Below are 27013 nucleotides of genomic sequence, written 5' to 3'. Positions count from 1 at the left end.
AAATTACGATTAATGTTTGGTTAAATTATAATATATCTTCCACTTCAGAATTTGACACAGTGAACGCAAAATAGATTTTTTTTTTTTCCTTCTCTTTTTAGAGGTCCCAGCTGCACATCATGAGATCCCTCATTATCTTCACTGTAACCAGCAAACACGACCTCCTGACAGTCTCCCTTAATCTGGCAGTCAGAGTTTCTCAGTGCAATCTGTTAACTTACAACCACCAATACTGTTATAAATAAAGAGTGGCATGCAAACATTTGGGCACCTATAACCTTTTACACATTTTGATGTTTGATGACAACAACAACAATAATAATAATAAAAAAATATTTCCCTATATAAAATTATCAAAAACTGTGGCTTTTAAAAAAATGTGAAAAATAAAATCTTAACAAAATCATTAAAAAAATTAATTTAAAATCTCAAAGCTTGTATGTATCAAACACTTCACTCAGTTTTCTTGGAATGTAGTTTTTTTGGAACGTAGAACCTTGTTACAAAGAAACACCTCGCATCAAGGCTTGAGTCTTCCATGTGCCTTCTGGAAAACCATAGCTGAAATGTCATGTCTTATATTTTAAGAAAACCCTTCACACTTCCCCTCCATAACATTGTGTTAGGGTCCTCCCGCACTGGGCTGTGAAAGCCTGCGAACAGCAATTGCAAAGGAAATCGCTTGATTTTGTGCATACGCATATGCGTTTGCCGGGTATGACCAGGGTTGCGCATGGATTTGAAGTGTTCAAAGTTAGCGAGGTGACAAGGCTCCTTTCAGTATGCTCCCAGAGCAATCACTGGTGTTGTGCAGTCCTCTGAATGTACTTGCTAGACTTCTAATGATGCCAAAATAGCAGAGATGATCAGAGAGGAACAGCCGCTTCTGGAAGTGGCCGGACATCAGGACTCCTGTTCAATATCCTGTTTGAGCTTTTTGGGCTTATATATTTAATGTTCTTTTTTTGTTTTTTTACTGAGGAGCACAAGTCTGCAGGAGAAGAGCGCACAGTGCTGTGTCATTTTTTATCTTTTTAAAATATCTCTCTGTGATGACCTCAATCAGAGCCAAAATGTAGGAGGACAGAGAACAGTGTAGCCACAGTTACTTTGAAAAAGTAATCCAATTACTGATTACTGATTACTCCTTGAAAAAGTAACTTAGTTACTTTACTGATTACTCAATTGTAAAAGTAACTAGGTTAGATTACTAGTTACTTTTTTAGTTACTTTCCCCAGCTGTCGACAACAACCCTCCGCCACCTCAACATGACAATGATACTTGTTTAGCCAAAACTCGCTTTATAGTCACCCTTTCTTGGCTTCAATGAAAATAAATACTTGTTTTATAAAAAGTAAAATAAAGACCTCTTTCTTGACTTCATATTTAATTGTTGACAGCACTGTAACAGTAAAACTTGCAATTTCTAACCTACATTGTTTATAAATGTAATTATTAAATTCATTCTAACATTTTTCTAACATTTAAATTCTCTCTAAACATTTTACTTGTCAAAATTATTATTATTTTAAGTAGTATTAGTAGTTGTAGTAAAAAAAGGCTTCAAAACTGGACCTTTAATCTAGGGGTGTTGGGGGGGGTATCCCTGCCCCACGCCCCCATTCCACCTGGATTCACCCCTGCTTTTGCGTTTGAGCACAAAGAATGGATAACATTTATTTATGCAGAAAACATGACCAGATTTACAGGTAAGAAAGTTTTATTGCGTTTTCACATCATGTGGTCCTCAGAAAGAGAGTTTAGGTGCATTTGAGTGGAAAATAGTGTTAGTTGTTGACGCATCACGGAGGATCAGCTGTTTTTAGCAGCAGATACGGAGCAGCTCTGAGAAAAAAAAGCATAAAAATGTCTTTGTAAAGCTCAGTGCAGGTGTGCTGTTGTCACTGTGCTTTAAGAGGTGAGGACGAGTCGTAGCTGTTGCAGAACAACACGGATGAAAAGCTCACAGCTCACTTAAAGTGTGTAGTTCAGTCAAACCCCGACCCCCTGCCCACAGACCAAGTTTAATGCTACTATCGACCCATAATGCAAAAATGATAGTAACGCACAGTGACTTGGAGAAGTAACTTTAATCTGATTACTGATTTGGAAAGATTAACGCGTTAGATTGTTCGTTACTAAAAAAAAGTGGTCAGATTAGAGTAACGCGTTCTCGGCATCACTGACAGAGAAGGACGTGTCTGTACCAAATCAACATGCAGATCCACCTTGGACACCTTGCTGTGGACACTCCGAGTGACAAAAACAAGGAAACAGCAAAAGGATCTTACTGTGTTACTGCTGAATAAATCAAACCTACACCCAAAGTGCTGCTGGACATCGCTGCGCCACGGAGAAGAGGCTGGTCCAGCGCATAGATAAGGGCTGGGCACGGATCTCGGCTCAAAAGGATCATATAACCCGAGATTATGTATCCAGTAGAGAAATCATTCTGCAAGTCGGTCAGTGTGCTGTAGGCTTTACCATTCATTCATCATTCATTCATCTTCAACCGCTTTTCCGGGTTCGAGTCGTGGGGGCAACAGCTCCAGCAGGGGACCCCAGACTTCCCTTTCCTGTGCCACATTGACCACCTCTGACTGGGGGATCCCGAGGTGTTTCTAGGCCAGTGTGGAGATATAATCTCTCCACCTATTCCTGGGTCTTCCCCGGGGTCTCCTCCCAGATAGACGTGCCTGGAATACCTCCCTAGGGAAGCGTTCAGGAGGCATTCTTACCAGATGCCCGAACCACCTCAGCTGGCTCCTTTCAACGCGAAGGAGCAGCGACTCTACTCCAAGCTCCCCACGGATAACTGAACTTCTCACCCTATCTCTAAGGGAGACACCAGCCACCCTCCTGAGTAAGCCCATTTCAGCCGCTTGTACCCGCGATCTAGTTCTTTCGGTGATGACCCAAGCCTCATGACCACAGGTGAGAGTAGGAATGAAGATTGACCAGTAGATGGAGAGCTTCACCTTTTGGGTCAGCTCTTGACCAGTAGATGGAGAGCTTCACCTTTTGGGTCAGCTCTCTTTTCGTCACAACAGTATGGTACAGCGAATCCAATACCGCCCCTGCTGCGCCGATTCTCTGGCCAATCTCACGTTACATCATCCACTCACTTGTGAACAAAACCCCGAGGTACTTGAACTACTTCACTTGGGGCAAGACCGTATTCCCTACCCGGAGTAGGCAATCCATCGGTTTCCTGCTGAGAACCATGGCCTCAGATTTAGAGGTGCCGATCCTCATCCCAGCCGGTTCACACTCGGCTGCAAACCGATCCAGTGAGCATTGTGCGGGAGGTGATCGCGTGAGCGATTCCAGTTAGATCTGGTGGGCCTCGCCTCCATGCACAGCCTCGGCTCCAGAACCACTCTCCTTGATAGGGGCTGTAGGATTTATTATTGTTATTATTATTATTTACTTTATTTTGTCCTTACTGGGTACAGTGGGGGAATTTCCACAGTCTATTCACATGGATAATAGCAGGATAATAAGAGCTGAACACTATGTGTGCACACTTGTCATTCGTACTCAGCTGCGAGTGGCCACTTCAGTGAGATACCAACTGTGAGACTGTTGCTCGTTCACGTTTGGTTAGTTGATGTTGTTGCTTGCATTTCACTGATTTTATGTTTTGGGTTTTTTATGCAACATCTCAAATCACTGTTAATGTTAATGTTGTGTCCGGGTTGTAATTTCTTTTCAACATTATAGTGGTTGTTAACCTTTTTGCATTCCTGGCTTACCCAAGTAACTTTGTGTTTTATGTCATAATGTGAACTATGTGTAAGTTTGCAAAAATGTTAACTTATGGAAAGTGAGAATAGGACTCTTTTCTGAGCACCAGCATCAATTGCTGTAAATGAAAATGGAGTTAATGTGACTACTGACAGAAAAAAAACCCTCATCTTTTATCAGAGCACTTTGCCTTTTTATGCAGCTGTGCCAAGCACTTTAACCTGAAAAACACAGAGCAGATTGGACAGACATTATGTCCCTGCTGAGAGTGAGTACTTTTTATTTGCTTTACATTATAAGCTAGTTGTTAGCTGTTTACTGTTGTCATAAAAACAAACTTCATGAGGATCACTCATTATTTATAAGAATACACTAAGATAAAGGATGCAGGGATGAAGTGTTACTCGGTGCCCTCTCTGCGCTTAAAAATAAAAATAAAAAAAGCATTGTATGAACACAGTGCCTAGAAAGTGGGACAGCATGCATCCCTTATAGATTGTGAACACTGAGATGAGGCAAGGGATTTTTTGTGATTTGTTAATATACTGCATGAGATTTTCAAATATAGCTTTGGTGGATGAATTTAATAGATATTACACTGAAAATCTTGATACACATTGTGGCAAAGCCTTTATCATGTACTACCACTGTGAGGTGAGAGGTCGCAGCAGAAGGCTGTGAGTTAGCAGGATGTGGGGAATGAGGACAATGGCGGGCTAACAACCTCTTGACCTTCCACAGTTCAGACAGAGAATACACAGCTGGAACAACACAAATCAAATGGGCAAGACTGTATTTCTGAAAATTACACTTAACCAGATTTCGGAATGAGTAGTTGGACAAGTGGTGTTAGCTGACATCCAAACCAGTGAATCCCAGCTTGGATTCACACATGCATGTCTTCTGTCAGACATGCATCCATCTTTGATTTTTGATTTGATTTATTTAGTAATAAAATACATCTACATGAAAATGGTATGGTAGGATTATGATTTTTAGGACATTTAGTAGTTTTGCCATATTTTAACTAAATTAAAACACAAATTAAGATGACGCGAGTGTTCAAAACACCACCAAGGTCCAAATGGGTGATTTCTGAAGCAATAAAATCATTTTTATGGCACTACCTACTTTTACAGATTAGACCCATACCTTTCATCAGGTTTTAGGAAGGTTAATGCATTTTTAAAAATTTTGTGAATTGTCCCTTTATTTCTGTCAAAGCAAACACGTCACTTAGTTTTCTAAAAATGTATTCATCGGGATGACTTATCCTGATGAATACTGATGATCAGCTGTATATGCTAATGCTAACTGAGGTTAGCATTTCTTCTTAATATGACTCCTCTGTAGACAAGTCACGCTGTAGCAACAATGTCCGTTATGAATAGCGTTGCACGTCAAATCCACAAATCCAGCATTCCTGGAAAACTTTAAAATCACTTTTGCAGTAAGTGTAGGACACAAACTGATTGCCCACTGACTTGTCGCTAACCATAAACAACAGCGACCAGGGGCGTAGGTTTGCATATGGACCATAGGGACAAGTCACAACCAATATTTTGGGATGGCAAAATAGTCCCTACCAATATTTAGCATTTTTGTTTATATAACGCAAACTCGATACTATAATTTTAGTCGTCATGTTTTGTGTTTTCGACGTGCCAGAGTGACAGGGTTACCATGTTGCAATTTCATTAGCTCACGTTCTTCTCACATGGACGTAAACAAAGCGCATCTCGTGGCAGGCAGTGCTTAATTTGTAAAGTGGGAGGTCCCAGAGCGCAGAGGATGGGTGGCTCTGGTGCAGTGTTGCCAGATGTACGATAATTATCGTATTTGTACAATAGTTTTGCCCTCTGTACGATGTACGATCAATAATGGGAAAAAATCCAATATGTACGATAATTTCAGTTGGTTGCCCAAACACGCATCTCTCTCTGACACCCAAGAATCATTTTGCAGGCGCTGCACTCAGTCGGCATCAAAGACACACCACACACAGGGCTGCTGCTGGCTTTCGGCGACCGTCATTTGAAACCCCACCCCCTCTCATACAGAGTAATGAGTTCCATCCAATCTCTGCCGTGACAGGAAGATTCCCCAGCCAACTTTTTTTTCGAAACTTTATTTCAACAAATGCAATAACAAACGAACAAAACACAAGAGCAAAGAGACATACAAGAAAAATAAAAAGTTCAAGTTCCTTATGGAGGTGTCAACATTTTTTCTGTGTTCAACAAAATCTGCACAAGTGTCCATGGCATCGGATGACGACAGCAACCTCGAGGTTGAATTCGACTCTTACTAGTCTGGTAATTAACACGTTTGTGTCCCTTCACAGAAAAAAAAAAATGTTTCTAGTCTGGTAGTGCATTTGCTTGTGCATTTGCGTTCTTTTTGTGCCATAGTTTCCCCATTACTATAATTACTGTTTAAAAATGTGACATAAAATTCTTTGTAAATTTAAAAAAAGAAACGCTAAAATAGCTACGTTGTATGCGTTTTGTTTGTGTACGATAATTTCTCCCAAAATACGATCATTTTGAGGTTTTGGTACAATAGTTTCATATTTCATATCTGGCAACACTGCTCCGGTGCAGAAAAACAAGAAGGGCGGGGTGGAGGGCTGGAGAACAATGCTGTGCGCCACACTTAAAATAAACTGCACACCCACACAAACACGCACACACACCTTCACAAATGACACTAACATCCTGCCTTTTCCTCAAAAATTACTACATTTATGTTTGCTGTCTGTCTCTGTACTTTTCTGTCACTTTTGCGCTCTTTTTCATACTTTCCCTCGTTTCAAAAGTCACCGAACGCACTGTTGGAAAGCATGGGTTCTTGGCTTGCTGTCAAATTTTTCAGAGTGAGGGCTTATATGAGAACTTACGGTAATGAGAATCAGCGGCGCACTAGTTTTTTTTTTTTAATTATTATTATTTTTTTCTCAGCGGCGCACTAGTGTGAAACTTCCGTGTTTTTCCTCTGCGTTATGACATCACAGGCTTATGTTTACCGTAATACACCATATATATCATTGGAAATCGTTTTTTCTTTTTTTTTTCTTTTTTTTTTTTTTTTGGAAAATTAGGTTGCTAGATACCTACAACTGCATTATTGATGAAGAGAATAGATTATACATCTTGGTTGCAAAAACTTTTTTTTTTTTGTTAGCTCCACAAGTATTTTTTTGTTGTCTTGTTCTCTCAGGTGTAGGCCTATAGAATAGATTTTGGGTGCAATTTTGTTATTTAAGCTATTTGTTTGTTTGCCTACACACTTAATAATGTAAATAAAGTGTTAAATATTAATAAAGTGTCATCATATGTTATGTATTATGCTGTACTTGTGCGTCTAATGGTGTGAGTGGGTTAGGGGGTGGTGGTGGGCAGGGGGGCCGGGGGGGTATTGTCCCTACCAAAGCTGAGACCAAACCTACGCCCTTGACAGCGACACAGAAAATATATAACGTGTCAGCTTCAGCTGAGGGGTGTAATATCAATTGAAATTTGTGGGTTAGTGACTTCTAATGACCCTGAAGCCGGGAACTTGACTTCTCTTTTAATCTGGCCTGATCATTGTGGTAACTTGTGGTGGGATAGGATTCTGTTGAAATGTGTAATACTGCTTTTAAAATGGGGGAAAAGTAATTTAAAAAGAAACAAAATAAGTCTGGTGGTATTTGTAACATACACTCAACAAAAATATAAACGCAACACTTTTGGTTTTGCTCCCATTTTGTATGAGATGAACTCAAAGATCTAAAACTTTTTCCACATACACAATATCACCATTTCCCTCAAATATTGTTCACAAACCAGTCTAAATCTGTGATAGTGAGCACTTCTCCTTTGCTGAGATAATCCATCCCACCTCACAGGTGTGCCATATCAAGATGCTGATTAGACACCATGATTAGTGCACAGGTGTGCCTTAGACTGCCCACAATAAAAGGCCACTCTGAAAGGTGCAGTTTTGTATTATTGGGGGGATACCAGTCAGTATCTGGTGTGACCACCATTTACTTCATGCAGTGCAACACATCTCCTTCGCACAGAGTTGATCAGGTTGTCAATTGTGGCCTGTGGAATGTTGGTCCACTCCTCTTCAATGGCTGTGCGAAGTTGCTGGATATTGGCAGGAACTGGTACACGCTGTCGTATACGCCGGTCCAGAGCATCCCAAACATGCTCAATGGGTGACATGTCCGGTAAGTATGCCGGCCATGCAAGAACTGGGACATTTTCAGCTTCCAAGAATTGTGTACAGATCCTTGCAACATGGGGCCGTGCATTATCCTGCTGCAACATGAGGTGATGTTCTTGGATGTATGGCACAACAATGGGCCTCAGGATCTCATCACGGTATCTCTGTGCATTCAAAATGCCATCAATAAAATGCACCTGTGTTCTTCATCCATAACAGACGCCTGCCCATACCATAACCCCACCGCCACCATGGGCCACTCGATCCACAACATTGACATCAGAAAAACGCTCACCCACGCGACACCACACACGCTGTCTGCCATCTGCCCTGAACAGTGTGAACCGGGATTCATCCGTGAAGAGAACACCTCTCCAACGTGCCCAACGCCAGCGAATGTGAGTATTTGCCCACTCAAGTCGGTTACGACGACGAACTGGAGTCAGGTCGAGACCCCGATGAGGATGACGAGCATGCAGATGAGCTTCCCTGAGACGGTTTCTGACAGTTTGTGCAGAAATTCTTTGGTTATGCAAACCGATTGTTTCAGCAGCTGTCCGAGTGGCTGGTCTCAGACGATCTTGGAGGTGAACACGCTGGATGTGGAGGTCCTGGGCTGGTGTGGTTACACGTGGTCTGCGGTTGTGAGGCTGGTTGGATGTACTGCCAAATTCTCTGAAACGCTTTTGGAGACAGCTTATGGTAGAGAAATGAACATTCAATGCACGAGCAACAGCTCTGGTTGACATTCCTGCTGTCAGCATGCCAATTGCACGCTCCCTCATATCTTGCGACATCTGAGGCATCGTGCTGTGTGATAAAACTGCACCTTTCACAGTGGCCTTTTATTGTGGGCAGTCTAAGGCACACCTGTGCACTAATCATGGTGTCTAACCAGCATCCTGATATGGCACACCTGTGAGGTGGGATGGATTATCTCAGCAAAGGAGAAGTGCTCACTATCACAGATTTAGACTGGTTTGTGAACAATATTTGAGGGAAATGGTGATATTGTGTATGTGGAAAAAGTTTTAGATCTTTGAGTTCATCTCATACAAAATGGGAGCAAAACCAAAAGTGTTGCGTTTATATTTTTGTTGAGTGTACAATAGTCAATCTATAAAAATAATTTAGCCTTTCTAAGGGCAAAAACGTAAGTAATTTCCACTTTGCCTTCACTAGAGGACACAGTCAGACTGAAATGCACTTCTTGAGTGCAAGTTTAAAAGTTTAAGAGGTGTGAATGTGGATGTTGGATGGGGGGGTTATTGAACATAAAATACTAATTAGTGGCCAGCAATAAATAAATAATACACTGAAAAAAGAGAATAGTTGAGCCAACTTAAATGAATTGTTTCAATTGGTAACATCTAAATGAATTAAGCTGTTTGAACTTAGTAAGTTTGAGTTGATCTAACTTATTAACAAAAGTTCAAACAACTTGAGATGTTACCAATTGAAACAGCTTTTTAAGTTGGTTCTTTTTCAGTGTAGTACATATGTGGTACATGATTGGTCTTTGTTTATGTTTTGTTTATAAGAAGAAGAGCCAAATGACATTTTATACTTTTTTCCATGGGAACACATACAGAGGCTGAAGCTGAAAGCCAGGGTTAACAAATCAACCTGATAAGTCACGGTATGTTGATCTTGCTTCAAAGTACACCCCCAAAATAAAGAGTGTAATAGGAACACTGTGATTGTGTGGATGTAGATGATAAAAGCACGTACAGGAGGTCCATCGGCTCCAGGTAATCCAGGTAACCCAGACCTACCCTGAGGTCCCTGTACATGAAAATGACAACAAGGTCAGAGAGAGTTCAGACAGTGTAATGCAGGTTTCAAAAAACAAATCCTAAAACAATTTAATCTGCGGCCTCCATGAAGGGGCCCACTCTCATACAAATATGACGGGATCATTCTAAGCTAATGAAAACACATTGGAAAAAATTTTCAAGGTCAAAGTCCTGTTAAGTGGCTTTTCACAAGCTAAATTAAATGTGATCAAATGTCAGAAGCATGTATTTAGTTCATGCACTTGAATCGAAGGATTTCTGTGGTGTTGTCATTTTTTATTTTTTTCAACTTTTTTCAGTTTCTGAATTCACAGAACATTGGCCCCCGTCACACATAGCAAGAATGTGCAGGGACCATGCCCGACGCAGCAAATATTGCCATAACTCGACACAGTCGGGAGGAAAAGAGGCATGGTCAGCAGTGTAAGAATGCATCCGGAGTACCTTGTCCACACATGCACGATTGCATCCAAAGCACAAGCAGACAACAGGTAGATGATACAGACTGCCGTCAGACGGCCATAAAAGGCGCTGAAGACTGCCCGATGTCCAAACGTCTGGATGGCAAACACAGGACTGGACTGGGAACAAGCGCTGTGTTCCTCACGTACACGTGCACGAGTGCTCAGCATGTGTGGCACATGTGCACACACACGTGGAGCTGCAGTTATCACTCAAACGTGTGTGTGTGTGTATGCATAACGCTGCATGGGCCACTAAGTGCGTGCATGGGGCATACGTGCGCACACATGCCACTGGACAGCCTTGCTGAAAGTTTGCTGGCATTGGGCAATGCTGTCCCCTGCATCAGACGCAGTGCCTTTCGAGGGAACTTTCTTTTTTCTTTTTTGTTCACTTTAACAGCACAACGCAACTCTAGATACCGTGATGGCTGGATTATCACATGGGATATTTTTTTTTTTTGGGTGAGAGGATTTTAACCACAGGCTGCCAGTTTCAGCTCTATGTCCACATCCATGCTGTGAAACACTCCTGGATCACTGCTGGAGGTGAGATTCATGTTTATTAATGCTTTCATGGCCTGGCACTACAGTTCCATGTCATATCTCCTACAGAGTTAGAAGGTGATCATTTATTACAGCATGAGATCCATTCAGCTCTGAGCGTGACGTGTGCAATGACGCATTACTGCACACCACATTGAGGCACAGCTGCCCGTGTTATGTACAGATATGATGGAGACAATATTCACATTATTTATGTCACCCATGGGAAGGAATGGACAAATATCTGTACAGTAACTTCTAATGTGGATATAACAGCCTGTTCACACAGGCATGTCTTTTTCCTGGTTCTCTCCCTCAGCCCCAACCAGTCCCAGCAGAAGACTGCCCCTACCTGAGCCTGGTTCTGCTGGAGGTTTCTTCCTGTTAAAAGGGAGTTTTTCCTTCCCACTGTCGCCAAGTGCTTGCTCACAGGGGGTCGTTTTGACCGTTGGGGTTTTTCCGTAATTATTGTATGGTTTTGCCTTACAATATAAAGCGCCTTGGGGCAACTGTTTGTTGTGATTTGGCGCTATATAAATAAAATTGATTTGATTTGATTTGTTCAGATTTGTGGCAGTGTGTGCACAGTTGCACACAGTGCTTTCGGTTTGATTGCCACTGTTCACTTTCACTGTACATGATAATAAGTCATAATTATTACTGTGATGAAACATGCCACATACATTTCAACAGTTTCTTTGCGCTTCCGGGGGGTGGACATTATTATACGTGGCACATGCAGGTCATACCAGCAGGCATACCGTGCCAGATCCATCTCGAGGTTCCCTCATATGTGCTCAAATAGTTTCAGATCCCGTTTTTCCGCCATCAGAACATGTAAATTGCAGTCAGATGGTCCTCAGATTGCACATGGACTGCCGTCGGATAGGTGTCCCATCTTGATGGCGCCCGGAGGGTTTTGAACATGTGCATTACACTCGGGGTCACTGGCTGATTTTGACCAACTGTGTGGACTTCCGCAGATGGCTGTCAGAACATTTTGGAACTGAAACCCGACACTTTCGGATGAGCGCCAATTTGTCATCCTGACGCCATTCTGCGTGATGTGTGATGGGGTTATTATCTTTGGTATTCACAATTTGTCATTGCTTTTTTGCACTTGGTTTCTGACTGATAAGTGGAAGACAGACAAACAGGCATAAAATTGGAACCTCCATCCAATTTTAGTGGTGTAGGCAAATCCATAACAAAAAATGAGAGCGACTGAGGCACTGTTGATTGAGATATAACGCAAAATGTACACCAATTGGGCTTTTCAACATTAAATTCAAATGTCCATAATCCAGAGTTATGAATTGTTGAGTTATGAAGTCATTCAATGTTAATTAGAAGAAAAATCCAATTTTCCAGGATTTTTCTCGACTTTGCCATTTGACCTATGACCTTGAAAATTGAATTACGTCTTGCCTATCAGGATATGATTGTTCAGTAAAAATTTCATAATGATATATGAAAAACTGTGGGCTCCAGGCTGTTCATAAACAGACAAACAAACAAACAGGAATGATACAATAACCTTCTATAACTTCGCTGGCAGAGGTAATCAGACAGAATGTTCAACTGTGTTGAATACAATGGATGTACATTTAAATACTGACACTATTCTGTGTTTATGTTAATGTGGAAATGCAGAGCAAGATGTTATACATGAAAAAATGTAACATCTTTAGGAAGCTCCTAAAATGTGCATTACTAATTTATTTAATGATTGATTTTAAGTTTTCATCCTACACTGCTTCAACAGGACACTATGCTGCTGACTGTAATAAAAGAGTGTCTTTTGGAGGAATGGCCTAGAATTTCCCAAAATGATGTAGAGTATAATGGTGAAAGAGCATAAACTTAATTAACTTCATTGTTTTATTTATTTGATGTGTTTGTGTATTTAAACATCATGCAACTAGTCTCTTTACATATTCACTTATTTATTTATTCTTTTGGAGGGAAAAAATACTATAAATTTTAGTCACCATGTAAAATAACAAAATGTATGACAACATTAAAACAATGATTTATTTTTATTTATTTATTTATTTATTAAAATACATTTTTAAATGTCAAACGGTTTAATGTGGCATTACAGAAAATAAGTTATTCCCCCCCTAATTAGCAAGTTAATACTCATGCAATGTACTAGCAAGTATGAACTCAATCTTTGCATAAATGACAAAGTATGAATAAATAAAAGGAAACATACTTTTTGACCAGGTGGTCCAATTGGGCCTTGAGGACCAGGAAGACCCTGTGAGGAAAAGACATATAGAAATAGGAGTCTGTCACCATGGTAACAAGTGCAACCACTCTCAAACACTCAGTGAACATACTGTGGGATTGGTTGGAATGCTGCATATTTGAACTGCTGAAGGAATGTTTATGTGTGTGCTTTGGAGGGGGTTCAGTAGGTGTGTTAGCATCCCATTAGCATGTAGCACCTCATGTCATTAGGTGGGTGTGTAATTGTGTTTTTGTGGGTCGGAGTGCATGTGTGCAGAGGGGTAATTTGAGGCACCGAAGCTTGCTCCAACAGGTGTGGCAGCCTCGCCGGAATTCCATCAACGTGAATAAGACTCTTTCACAAGCATCTAGCCTGAAACATTCCCAGTGCTAAGATAAACCCAGGAAAATATTTGAGGAAAAACTCCTGGGACAGCTGGGAGGAATGTTGAAAAAGAAAAAGCACACTCAAACATGCAGGCTTGCTGGTTTCAAATTCATATCGTAGGTTTTAGGTTCTAAAAATGTAAACAGAGCCTCTTTGGCCTTTTATATTCACAAACAAACTATTCCACCTTTTTTGGATAACAAACTTGCGCAAGCATATGATCTGATAAACTGTCAAATCATGAATCTGAAGTAAATTTACACTTCTCTGTGGAGTGGGGGGGGCGTGACACTGTGAGCACGGCCATTTTCTGATATTTGCATTCTTGCCGTTGGTGTTTAGGGTATTTATTCACCTGTGTTCCAGGGATTCCCTGCTGGCCAGGTGGGCCCGGTTCTCCTTGTGGCCCCTAAAAAGACACGAAAGGCATCAGAACAAACACTCATCTCAGTATAAACGTCAACACTGTCATTTTTTCTTGAGCCGCTTGGGTGGGTAGGGAGAGTTCCCATGGGATAAAAAAGCTTTTCAACCTACCATCCCTGGTTCTCAAGACCAGGCACCTAAGAGGCTCTACTCTACTCTTTTCTACTCTCCTATTTTACTCTTCCTTTTTAGATATTTAGATATACCTTTATATACTAGCATAGTTCCACCTTAGAATTGGAATATAATATATAAGATATACCTTACTGAATTTTCATGTGATGCTCCAGATCAACAGAAATGGACAACAGCCATAAAATGTGCATATACTCTCCCAAACTATTTAAATAAGTGACCTCAGGCCTTTGTGGAGAACTTCATGTCTTTGGGTTGTTTATTCTCCTTTTAAATATGTACTTTTTATGCTGTATTACTCATTTCAAGCATACAGTGTCAATGACAGCAACTGTGAAAAGTTTAGAAACTATTTTTGTCTTTTTAAAATACTAAGGTCATTAAAAGAAAAACTACAACTATTATAGACCAGTAACAAAATGTTAAAATAATTTAAAACTCATACACTAAAATTCTTCAAAGCAGATTTTGCATTGCTTTGAAAATGTCCTACATAATTTTTTTTATTTATTTATTTTATTTTATTTTATTTAAACTTTTTGGCTTTGAAAGAAATAAATAGAAAAAACATCTAGCTACTTATCTTCAGTTGCAACATACAAAGTCTAATAATGTCTAATAATGTACATGAGCTTTTAATTGTAATTTAGTTTGCATGTGCAATTGGAAAGTGTCCTATAATTAAATTTTATTACATTTAATCAAGTGCTTCCAAACCTTTGACACTTTACTCTGTAATACTCTGACATTCCTCTTCATCTAGATCCCCCCCGCTGATGTTTGTGGGAAATTATCAAACGTAATGTCCCCTGAGGTTTAGGTTCAGTGTCTTGCTCAAGGACACTTTGATACTCATTTCAGCGGCAGTGCAGGTAAGATCAGACTCTCGACCAGTCAGTTCTTGGACAACTGCTTTACCCACTCAACTATAGGTGCCCAGTTTCTTGTGACATCACAAGGCAATGATACAGTTCATCCTTCACTTCCCCGAAGCCTCAGTGTTTTGCATCCTAAAGGAGTTTTTACAGCCTAGCTAAGCAGTGCAAAGCCACAACAAGACACAATGTGACATTTCACAGTTCACTCAGAGCCTCGTACCATGTTTCCTTTGGAACCTGGAGGTCCATCAACTCCGGCGACACCCTGCAAAAGACAAGTTTCATCATCATCATCATCATGTATACGTCATACAAATTAACGGTAAGTGCACAATCAGGTGTTACCATTTTAATAATGCAATGTTACCAACCTATATCTCATAAAATAATGCCATTAGGGACATTAGAAGCTATTGCTAAGGACCCTTGGGCATACCTTTATCTGTGCCCTGCTTTTTACAGTTTGGAAATGCATAAAAAAACTCAAAAATGGTGAATATATGGTGAAAAAATGCATTTTTTTGCATGTTACCTCGTTTCATGTGAAATTTGCTCATTATATAATAAAGCTGATAGTTATCCTCTCGAACCTTTCAAAGAACCACACCAATCAGTGACATTCCCAGTATTTCTCTGGTCATGACACAAGTTACGGAATCAAAATATCTTCACTTGGAGCCAAGCAGCAGTCATTTGAGTAAAATAATAGGTTTGTAACCAGAATCCAAATTTGTCAATTCATTTGAGAAAACACTATGCTCTAAACATAAATCCTTTGATTTCATAATTCCTGTTTATTAGATTTGACACCTAAATGGATCCCATACAAAACAGTGCTAGTAATTTGTTTCAGTTTTCATTGCTGGAACTTCTGGGAAATTCACATAATCAGGGATGTGGATGTCCCCCAAAATATTGTAGTCTCCGTAGTAGCATACTCACAGAGAGGCAACACTAGGTGCAGGAATGATACCAATATATTTCACTAGAGTGTCTTTGTCTCAACCATGATCTAGAAATTGGAAGTGATATATTTATTTTTAGTACCTCAAGAATGACAATTTGTGCCAAATGTAGTCTCCGTAGAGCCTTGTAGTCTCCATAGTAGTAGCTCTATACTGGAATCACTTGTAAAACTATGATTGGAGGTTTTACAGCAGAAATTTTGGTCCAGTCTTTTGACTCACGTTATAGGACACAGAAATAACACCATTTCCAATGCTTTGGTATGTAACTTTTTGGAATAAAAGAGTTCTTCACAAACCTAATGTAGTCTCCGTAGTACCTGTTTTTGTTCACAAGGATCAAGCACTCAGTCTGTCACCGAAAAAAATCTAAATGGTATTTGCTCATGAAATTCTGTATGAAGATCCCTTGGGATGTTGTTATCATATTGAATTTCATTTTTCGCCAAAAGTGAAACACTAGTGGTACACCTGATTGTGCAATTACCATAAAGAAAGCACAGATGCAAAAGGCGGCGGGGTACATACGGGTGATCCAGGAGGTCCTGGAGGTCCACGAGGTCCCAGCAAACCTCTAGGGCCCTACAAATAAGTAGATGCACTGACTTTAAAATGAAAGGTGAGCTATGCTTTGGTGAATCATTTTCAGAAAGACAATCCTGTCCCCTGGTGGATACTTTTATGAACAATTGATCGACATCAAAGATGTGTAAAAGACTTACACTCTCCCCAGATAATCCTCGAGGCCCAATCTCTCCATCTTCACCCTATCATCAGAAACAAAGAGCCAGAATAAATTTGGTTTCAGTGGAGAGGTGCAATGCTTTTAAATGCTTTTATAGGTGAATTAAATAAACAAATCATCTCTAAAGGAAATAATCAGTTTCTCATCTAGAAAACAAATATCAACAGTGAAATCAGCTTTTTATTAGTCAGAACCTCATCTTGAGTTCATGAAGCAAACTCCCTGGAGTGGGGCAACAGGTTAAGGTAGTTAGATTTAACGGGAGCAGAGGTTAAACAGAAACCCCACTCCTCCATTTCACTTCTCTCCATCCAGCTGCCAGTGCCTGAGGGTTGAGCTAATAAACCAGCTAGCGGATGGTGCTAATTGCAGTTTTCTTGCAGTAGCAGATTAAGAAGGAGTGACTTACTCTCTGTCCATCCTCTCCAGGAGCACCTATGGGTCCCATTGGTCCTGGCTCCCCCTGAGGGGAAAAAAAATTGTCACATTATGAGATGATCAGGAATTCATGCTGCATCCTTTTCATAAAAATGTCAAACTAATAAATGCAGAATTTTGTAAGATATTTAGTTTTCATTTATAATATTTATCGTGCAGAGGTCTCCATCCTTGGACCTGGAGAGTGACTGTCTTGCATGTTTTCTATGTCTGCCTGCTGTAGACACACCTTATAGCGTACTGAAATGTGACGTTATGTATCCATGACAATGGTTCTACACTATCTGAGTACAATGTGTAGACTATATTAACAGCTGTGGACATTGGTGATGGATTAAACAAATAAGGTCATATGTATACTCCATATGCATGTGTATTGTATCAGTCACAATTTTGGTGGGAGAATATTTTAGTTTGTGCATGGAGCACTTGGAGATGCCACCGCTACTCACATGGCTTTCTACACCAGGGTTATGCACTGGAAGGGCACTGGTTTTATAGCAGAGCAGCTGCTTTTACCACCTGATCATCTACTTGCTATCGTTTTCTTTTAAAACTGAATTATTTTGTGTGAACTATCCCACGATTTTACAAGAACATCATGTTGATCAATTCATTAATCATTGTTCATTATCAATCAATAACTGTGTATTTGAGGACCTAACCCTAACTTTGAATAATACACCATATTACTTTCGCTAAAAAGAACAAGTAAGTCCTAAACAAGGACCATTCGTGGCAATGCTTATCTCCAGCTTCTGCAGCATGAAATGCATGACAGTCTACAACTCCTACTGGATGGTACACCAGTCCATCAGTGTACTTCCCCAGCCAAGCTTGGTAACCATTTTTCCAGCTGAGTCGAGTAAGACAAAGCAGATGATGCATTTTCTCCAAGGACACAAACAGGTAGCATGACTGATCATCAAACCCAAGATGATATATTGGTATTCTAGGGCCCAGTTTCATAAAGCAGTCTAATCTTTTTTCTTCAACTAAACTCGCTTAGTTGACTAATTTTTGACATTAGTCATTGCACAAAATGCTTAGCTAAAGTTTGACGTTACCCGACTAAAGTTTTGAGCCTGGTACAGAGGATGCTAATCAGATTTTAGGGAACAAAACTTAAGTGGTTTACCTCAAAAACGGCAGCTATCATGTACCGCCACTTGATGGAACACTCAAGCGCACCCCTACGTCACTCGTATTCCTCCAAAAGGAGCGCTTCCTCCGCTTTTGGCCATGGTTGTAGCAGATGACGACTGTCATTATGTGTTTGTGACAGTTCTCACATTAGCCACCAGGCATCACTGTCATGCTGAGCAGCGTTGTGTGCACAAAAATACTTGGTGGAAGTGTAGAAGAAGAACTGCTAGGCTAAGAGCTAAACACGTCATTCTGCAGTTCGCATGTCTGTAAATGTCAATAAAGCCAGTTAACGAAACAAAGGCTGGATAGTTCATGACAACGACCAACATGGAAGTAAACAAAACTGCTGCACATTGGAGGCGTTTCTTGGCAACAATGCTCACGAGGCCATTGTTAGATATATTTGTGTGTTTAACTATTATTTTGTTTTCTTTGCTATTTGTTTTGGTATTAAGTATTTATTTTACTTAAATTATTGTATTCTTAGTTTGCAGCCGGTCTGCTCTGTGTCAGCCTGATCCCGTCAGATCTGAGAAACTAAGCAGAGTAGGATCTGGTTAGTACTTGGATGGGAGACCTCTTTGGAACACCAGCGGCTGTATGTGTTTCTCCAGGTAAAACTGGAGTTGTGTCAGGAAGGGTATCTGGCGTAAAAGTTGTGGCAATTACCAATGCGGATCTGGCTGTATCCGCTGTGGCGACCCTGGACAATGACAGGAGCAGCCAAATGAGCAACAACAACAATTGTATTCTTAGTTTGATGTACTTTTAGTCTGTTATTTGTTTGATTGCACATGTCAAACTGGGCTTGAAACGGTTTTACCACTCAGAACAAAGAGATTCCGGTTACAATATAAATCATGTGTCCTATTTTCACGTGGGTCATGGGCAGTGGGGTTGGACCTCCCCTGAATGACCACAGGGACCAATAAGGGAAGGATGTTGCAAAATAAGTTCTGCCTTTGTTATGCCCATGTTGTGCTTGATAAAAAAAACTGTTTTAGTCCATTGTTTGAAGGTCTGAACGGATGGATCTCTTGCGTGAGAGAAGTTCTTCAGAATCCAGGCCTGTTTTTTCCACTGTGACTTTAAATAAATTTAAGAGTGCGAAACAGTTTGACTTTGTACTTTGTGAGGGACAGTATTACAGTAAGAACTGGTAATCTACAAGTTTAGCCATTGATGTGAAACAGATATTAGATGGATAACGTTGGGTGACTAACCGTAGTCAACTAAGTTTAGTTTAGACTGCTTTATGAATGTGGTCCTAATCCCATTGACCTACCTACTCCACTTGGTGAGTTAAAAACTGTTCCCCACTTTTCAAAGCAAACAATGCAGCCTTCCCCTTCTTGGATTTATTTTTTTTTGGCCTGCAAACTACAGGAGTATGAAGTGAGCTGGATATCAGATCTTAATGAGATTTCAGTGTGGTCACTGGGCAGATTATTGTCAGATGCAAATAAATCAGTAAAATATGTCATATATCATATGTACAAGACACATTTTAATGCCTGGTGTAAATGGAGCCATATTTATATTTATTCACAGGATCCTCGAGACATTGTTGGACATAATATCCAGTCTGTACACAAGTTCCCAGTCTCACATGTAAGTTGTCACGTTTTGATGTAAACAGCTCATTTTGATAGAACATCAATCTGTGATGAGTCGAGTTCCCTCGTTACATCACTGTGTGATGCGCTGGGAAACCCTAACCATAACCAAGCCATAGATGATTGTTCCCTGAAAGTCAAGTTCCAGAGTGAAGCAGATAGTTCTGTGTGCTGTCTCCCTACCGTCCAGTCTAAATGACAAAACAGGGTTCTCTAAGTCATCACATCACGACGGAAAGCGGCGCTGACCAAGCATAAAAATGTGACAACTTGGGAGTGAGAATGTGTTATTTTTTTCCAGTCAATACTGGTGATCATCAGGCATGTGTCCTGTCTCCTATGCTGTTCAGTACTTGCATGGACTGGACGTTTAGTAGGGTTGTGGAAACCAGCAGCTTAGGTGCCTTTGTTGGAAAAGAAAGCTTTACTGACCTTTACTTTATGTACTGTATGGCGCACTGATCTTTGTGGACTCAATGGACACCCTGATTGCAGCACTTGATTATTGGTAAGATCTGAGTGAGGAATGAGATTGTCCTGGATCAAGACTAAGATCCAAGCTTTCAATGACCTGGACTCTGTATGCGGTTAAAGTGTTGAACTTGTAGAGACATTCACTTATCTCAGCAGCAGCTGGGTTTTCAGTACAGATCTGCACAAAACTTAAGAGATATTTTCAGAATGCACAGGAAATTTTGCTGATTAAAATTTACTCTGCTGGGATAACATTTGATCCCAGTCTAAATAGAGCAAAAAACACTCTATTGTAGAGTGAAATCAGCTCCACTGGTGTCGCCGACTGAACAGACCCCCCGCCTGCCTCCACTGCGCATGCATCAATTCTGAGCACAGCCACTCTGTGGACAGATTGTCTTCACCCAAAGTGATCAAATGGATTAATGGGATTATTAACCATCAGTAAAACCTCTTAAATCATTCTAAAGTCAGTTTTAAGCAGAAAAGAGGCCGTTGTAAGCAGGAATGAGGCGATATTCTGTGACGCTTTGAAATGATGGTCAGTGAACGCAGCAGCTGTGTAGCTGTGGTACTCTGATCACTTTTTCCTCCTTTTCTGATGAAATAATGCTGAATTTATGCGGAAATTATTGTTGTACAAAAGCTTCAGATATCTGTCGCTGAGACAGATGATGACTGGAGTGCAGTTTGAAGCAGAAACGATGTGATAATCAGTGAACTGCGGCTGATGATGCATGCGCAGCAAAGGCTGGACGGATTGAGTCGTGACACCGTCTAGTCCAGGGGTAGGCAACCTGTTCCAGAAAGAGCCATGAGGGTGCAGGTTTTCTTTGCAACCGCTGACTCCACCAGGTGATTTTACTGATTAATATCACTTTGAGCAGATGGAATCAGTTAATCAGTGAAATCACCTGGTGGAGTCAGTGGCTGCAAAGAAAACCTGCACCCTCATGGCTCTTTCTGGAACAGGTTGCCTACCCCTGGTCTAGTCAATGCAAGTGGATTTACTTCAGTAAGTGTTGATTTTACACTATGTTGAGTTGATTTAGCCCCATGGTAGAGTATATTTTACTCTGTTTAGACAGGGATCACATGTTATCCCACCAGAGTAAATTTTACTCAGCAAAATTGCCTGTGTGTCAATAAAAGAGTGAAATGACAACACATGAGTGAAATGATGAAATGCGACTACTGGGTTTTGAACTCTCACAATAACAGTCAACCTAGCGAGACTCTCGGGATAAATATAGTTTCAATAGTTATGACAACGGATGGGTAAGTCCTGGTAAATATTGTCATTTTATTGTTTTGTCAATTCAAGATTGCCCTAATGTTATGTCTAATAAAGTTTAAGTCCATCCACACATACCGCATCGTGAATTATAGAATGTCATGTCAGTCTTTCTGTATACCATGTGACCTGTAATTGTAGAAAAATGTTTCCACTGCAATTTTGAATTACTTGAAAAGCAAACTCACATCAAAAACCTTTATGGAATATTTGAGGGTGCTATTTTTTTCTCTTGAAATACATGTGTTTCCATTAAGTCTATTTTCAATTCATTACTTCAAATTGTGCAGTTTGGAGGGTAATGGAAACGCACCCAGTGACATTCATGTCTCTGGGGCCTCGGTCTTTGAGATTGAGAGACACCTGGGAAGAGTTTATGGAGTCATGAGGTCGCTGGACAGAGGTGTTTGTCAATGCTGATACCTTTGCAGGAGATCAAAAACCTTTATGGTTCTGCTGCTTCCTATCTTATGCTTTGGTTGTGAGATTTGGACACTAACCACAGATCTAAGGCAAAACTGGATGATTTTTGGTACTTGGACTCTTTGGAGCATCCTTGAGTACCACTGGAATGACTTTGTGTCAAACAATTGTTCCTTTGGGAGACTTAGTTGAGGAGTATCACACCAGCTACAATGTTTTAGTCATGTGGCACATTTCTTTGGACATGATCCTGTGGATACAAGCTACAAGATACAGCATAACCCAACCCTAACCTCGGCTGAGTTCTCCTGGAGGATCCAAGATCTCTTGTTACCGATCCAGCACACAGCTGCCTCAATATTGAGGACTCCACCTGCTCGTGCCATGGGTTGTAATGAAGCAGTAATGCATTTACAGTATTTTTATATCCATACATTGGAATGACCGCCACCCCACTCCCCACCAAGCAGTCACCCACCCCATTTTTTTAATGAGAGTTGATTAAACCCCCACCCTAAAATAAATACATTTTGTTAGGACTCCGGCAAGGACGGTCACACTGGCTTCCTCCCTGCCACCTTGAAGGCAGCGCGGTTTTTACTGCTGTAGCCTTCAACCCCCAGGCTGGGCGGCGCGGGCCCCTCCTGCTGCGGCCTTCACCCACTTTGCCTCAATTCGGATGATGGACTGCTTCACGTTTAGAGCACATAAACAATGTCAAATGTATATGTGTTGTCTTTAATTTTGATGTGTGTCATTATTAGGGTAAACAAGTAAAAATTGTGGATTAATTGCTGTATCTTTTCTGAGGTAATTGGAGTGTAAACATAATTGCCCTTTTTTGGGATCAATAAAGTTGTCTGAAATCTGAAATCCAGTTTGTTACCCCAACACATTGTAAAACGGAAAACAATGAGTCTTTTTCACAACATTTTACTTGTGACAATGTTATCAGTGTGCGCTGGTAGTAAACACATGACAATAACCTCAATTTAAGAGTTTGCAATACAGAGGTTGCACACCAGGTGGAACAGATCTGGCACTAAACGGATGAGTTGTTTGTGATTTATCTTTCATTTATGATGAAAAAAGACATTTTATAGAAATATAGGGAGGGATGGGCGATCTGATGAACATAATATTGACTGCACTTCTGCATTTGCCCTCCCTATCTTCATGCAAGATTTTATGTTGGCGCCGGTATAAAACCAACAAGAACTTTGAGACTTTTTATCGTTTAAATAAATATCAGTGTATCAATAACCAGAATATGTCACTGTTTCATTCTGACCATTACATTCTAATTCAAAATTTTAGTTCACCAAATAGGTGACATCCAAAATTCTCTACTCACTCTGTGTCCCTTTTCACCAGGTAGTCCCGGGAGTCCATCAAACCCTCGGTCACCCTGTTTAGAAGGACAGAAGCTGATGTCATCATCACACACAACATTATCAATCAGCAAAGAAGTAAATGTGCTTTTGATTAAAAACTGCATCTTGTGACATCTGTGTGAAAGAATAAAAAAGGTGATACCTTGGCACCTGGCTCTCCAGGCATCCCGCGGGCCCCATCAGCCCCAGCACGGCCCTTAGAACAAAAGACAAAACAAGTTAATATATCATACATGTCCTGTCAGTGGTACATACACAAGTATTTACATGCACATTACATCTAGTTAGGTACATACTGTATATCTGAGGATCGCCTAATTTGTGTTGTTTTTGTTATGAAAACATAATATCTATATGTTGCAGACATGAACGAGCGAAGCTCTTCAGCATTGCACCATGTCATTTAGGTCCATCAGATGTTTTTCAGTAAATGCTTCTGGGGATCATTAGCATGGCTAAAACCCTTTAGCTTCTGGGGGGCTTTGACCACCAGAACCCCCCAACTATGCCCCTCTTAACCTACCACCTGCCTTTTCTCCTCTATTCACATGAGATCTCCTCTTTCTCTTTATTAAATCTTATTTTCTTTTTTAAAATTAAGACAATCAAAAAGTTACACAAAAACCTTACAGAGGATAAACATTCCAGTGCAAAAACAAAATCAATCAAAAGCCAGTTAATATCCTCTGCTGTTCAATTTGGAACTTCCAGTTTGGGACTCCCTGTGCCATGAACGAGCTTGTGCCGCTTGTACACCGCTTCGATCGTATTAACGATGGAAGGACACAATGGCTGTGACATCATAGTGCACATTCTCACCTTTATTTTGAGGTTAACTGCATTAAAATCAGTTGAACACTGTAGGAATGTCGTCTGTGTGCGTGTGTGTGTGTGCATGCAGCCCATATTTAAAGAACCAAAGCATAATTTGACAATTGGCTGCTGACTTATTTCATGGTCAGCTGGGTGCATTCCTTCATTATTTTATTGACAATTCAGCAAAAGGAAGACGTCAAGCTGAAGTGTTACTTATTCCTTGGAATTCAATTCAATCAGTCATGATCACTTACAAGCAGTATGGCACAGTCTGGTAATTCGTCTTACTGATCACCCTCAAAAAACAGTGACTGTGCATGAAGGAGTCTTGCGGGGGATTTACAAGCTTCAGCGGTTGTGTGCATGGAATAGCTTTTGATGCATCTTCATGATAGTGACATAAAATACATGAGCTCTAGGAACAAGTCTGCAAAGAGTAATGTTGTAGACTCCAGCTTAGATTTCGTATGCAGTTCTTGAAATCACCTCTTGCTCAGTTATCTACTGACAGATGAGAAAATTACACAGCACAGTCATGATTTTTTTGATTGTTAAATGGATTCAGTTTTATTGTATTCCGGTGCACCAGGAAAGTATTCACAGCGCTTCAGTTTTTCCATATTTTTAAGTTACAGCTGCTTTTCCTTTTTTTTCCCCTGAAAATTGTTCACACAAAACCTCACAATGACAATGTAAAGGTTTTTATGAGATTTTTGAAAAAACAAACAAACAAACAAACTATGAAATCACATGCACATAAGTATTCACAGCTTTTTCCACAAAGCTCAAAATTGAGCTAAGGTTTATCCTGTTTCCACTGATCATCCTTGAGATGTTTCTACAGCTTAACTGGAGTCCACCTGGGGTAAATTCAGTTGACTGGACATTATTTGGAAAGACACACATCTGTCTACATATAAGGGCCCACATTTGGCCGTGCATGTCAGAGCACAAACCAAGTAGGACGCCAAAGGAATTGTCTGTCAACCCCGCAGACAGGATTGTCTCAAAGCACAAATCTGGGGAAGGGTACAGAAACATTTCTGCTGCTTTGAAGGTCCCAGTGAGCACAGTGGCCTCCATCATCCATAAATGAAAGAAGTTTGGATCAACCAGGACTCTTCCTAGAGCTGGCCGCCCGTCTAAACTGAGCAATCAGGAGAGAAGGGCCTTCTCTGCAGCAATCCACCAATCAGGCCTGTATGGTAGAGGTCCCAGACAGAAGCCACTCCTTAGTAAAAGGCACATGGCAGCCGCTGGACCTTGATTATTCACAGATCCTAACCAAAATCAAAACACTTCATTCCATCCAAAGGCCCAATGTCCACGCTAATTTAGATCAATATCAGATTAGATGTGGTTCAGATATCTTGCTAATAACATTTATACTTTCACATGACACTTTTTCACTAGATGGTACCTGCTCTGCTCTTTCAAACCTGGCACCTAGTACCTGGTACCTAGTACCTGGTACCTAGTTCTGCTTTTGGTATCACCTCCGTCATGGTTCCAAGCAAGCTGAGGTGATACCAAAAGGTGACGTCAAAACACTGCAGATTGCTGATTTGTCAGAGAAATACAATACATCATTATTGTGAAAGATGGTAAATGAATGAATGAGTGAATTTAGCAGAAAGCTTCCTAAACAAAATTGCATTTATTTGTAAATAGGATTCGACAAGTTACCACTATTGGTACTATAATATAATATACAAAACTCTTCACTAAGTGTGTGTTGTGTTTTTCTTCAGATGTGTGTTGTGTTCAGTATTGGGGAATTAATAGTTGCATGCATTTCAGTTGTGTAATTAAATTACAAAATAAATGTGACTGTAATCATTACAATTATTGAGAAAAATTCAGTATATGTAATTAAATCACAGTTACGAGTTAAAATGTTGTTGATTACAAAAGGATTAAATTTGGATTTAAAAAATCTAATGTGTAAAATATTCATTGGGCCCATGTTACTTTACGTCTTTGCTGTGCAGGAATGGCATATTTTTGAACAACATAGGTCACACTCTAAAAAATTAACCGATGTCTCAACGAGAATAAGTGATGAATAAGTGATTCTCTTATCGTGCCCCTGTTCTGTGAAATGATCTCCCTGCATCAATAAAACAGTCAGATTCTGTGGAGACTTTCAAATCCAGACTTGGTCTAGTGGTTAAGGCGTTGGGTTTGAGACCAGAAGATCCTCAGTTCAAATCCCAGCCTGACTGGAAAATCACGAAGGACCCTTGGGCAAGGTCTTTAATCCCCTATTGCTCCCGGTGTGTAGTGAGTGCCTTGTATGGCAGCACCCCCACATCGGGGTAAATGTGAGGCATTATTTGTAAAGCGCTTTGAGCGTCTGATGCAGATGGAAAAGCGCTATATAAATGCAGTCCATTTACCATTTAAATACACACCAGAAAAGGAAACATTAATATGTTAAAACAAATAATAATATGTTAAAAACATATATGTGGAACCATAGGAACTTCTTTCTGTTGATCATTGTTGCACATTCTATCTTTCTTTAATTGGTTTACTCATCTTTGTTGAATTGTGAAGTTCGAAAAAGGGAAATGGTCAAAAATGGAGAGGTTACAACCCAACACTCACATGCATAAAGTATGTCTTCCATCACATTCTGTGGCATTAAATCAGCCACTGCCTCCTAGTGGCTTAACAACCAATCAAACTGCTCAGTTAAATTGTCTGCAAATGATGATCTTCATATCCAGTCAGGTGACTCAGGGACCTGCAGAGTCTCTGCTCTGTGACATTAGTTGTCATCTACATCTGAATCCGTTTTACAGATTTTGTCATTTTCAGACAGATTAACTTTGCCGGATATTGACTGCAGAGGACTTTAGGCACGTA

At 40.4% G+C, this 27013-nt stretch overlaps 1 protein-coding gene across 4 annotated transcripts in view; it reads right to left on the bottom strand.

Annotated features, from left to right (window-relative positions):
* col11a1a (collagen, type XI, alpha 1a) overlaps positions 1 to 27013 on the bottom strand; it is a 363765-nt gene that overhangs the window by 181809 nt on the left and 154943 nt on the right. For all 4 annotated transcript variants that reach the window (XM_034171602.1, XM_034171606.1, XM_034171594.1 and 1 more), the window contains 9 exons: positions 23469 to 23522; positions 23287 to 23340; positions 16948 to 17001; positions 16516 to 16560; positions 16322 to 16375; positions 15049 to 15093; positions 13745 to 13798; positions 12985 to 13029; positions 9695 to 9748 (listed from right to left, as the gene is read on the bottom strand). In XM_034171602.1, coding sequence (XP_034027493.1) covers positions 9695 to 9748; positions 12985 to 13029; positions 13745 to 13798; positions 15049 to 15093; positions 16322 to 16375; positions 16516 to 16560; positions 16948 to 17001; positions 23287 to 23340; positions 23469 to 23522 — 459 coding nt within the window. The remainder of the gene's footprint in view (positions 1 to 9694; positions 9749 to 12984; positions 13030 to 13744; positions 13799 to 15048; positions 15094 to 16321; positions 16376 to 16515; positions 16561 to 16947; positions 17002 to 23286; positions 23341 to 23468; positions 23523 to 27013) is intronic.

This window comes from Thalassophryne amazonica, chromosome 1 (assembly GCF_902500255.1).
Source record: "Thalassophryne amazonica chromosome 1, fThaAma1.1, whole genome shotgun sequence".
Taxonomy (NCBI): Eukaryota; Metazoa; Chordata; class Actinopteri; order Batrachoidiformes; family Batrachoididae; genus Thalassophryne; species Thalassophryne amazonica.
This window is presented reverse-complemented; position numbering and strand designations above follow the sequence as displayed.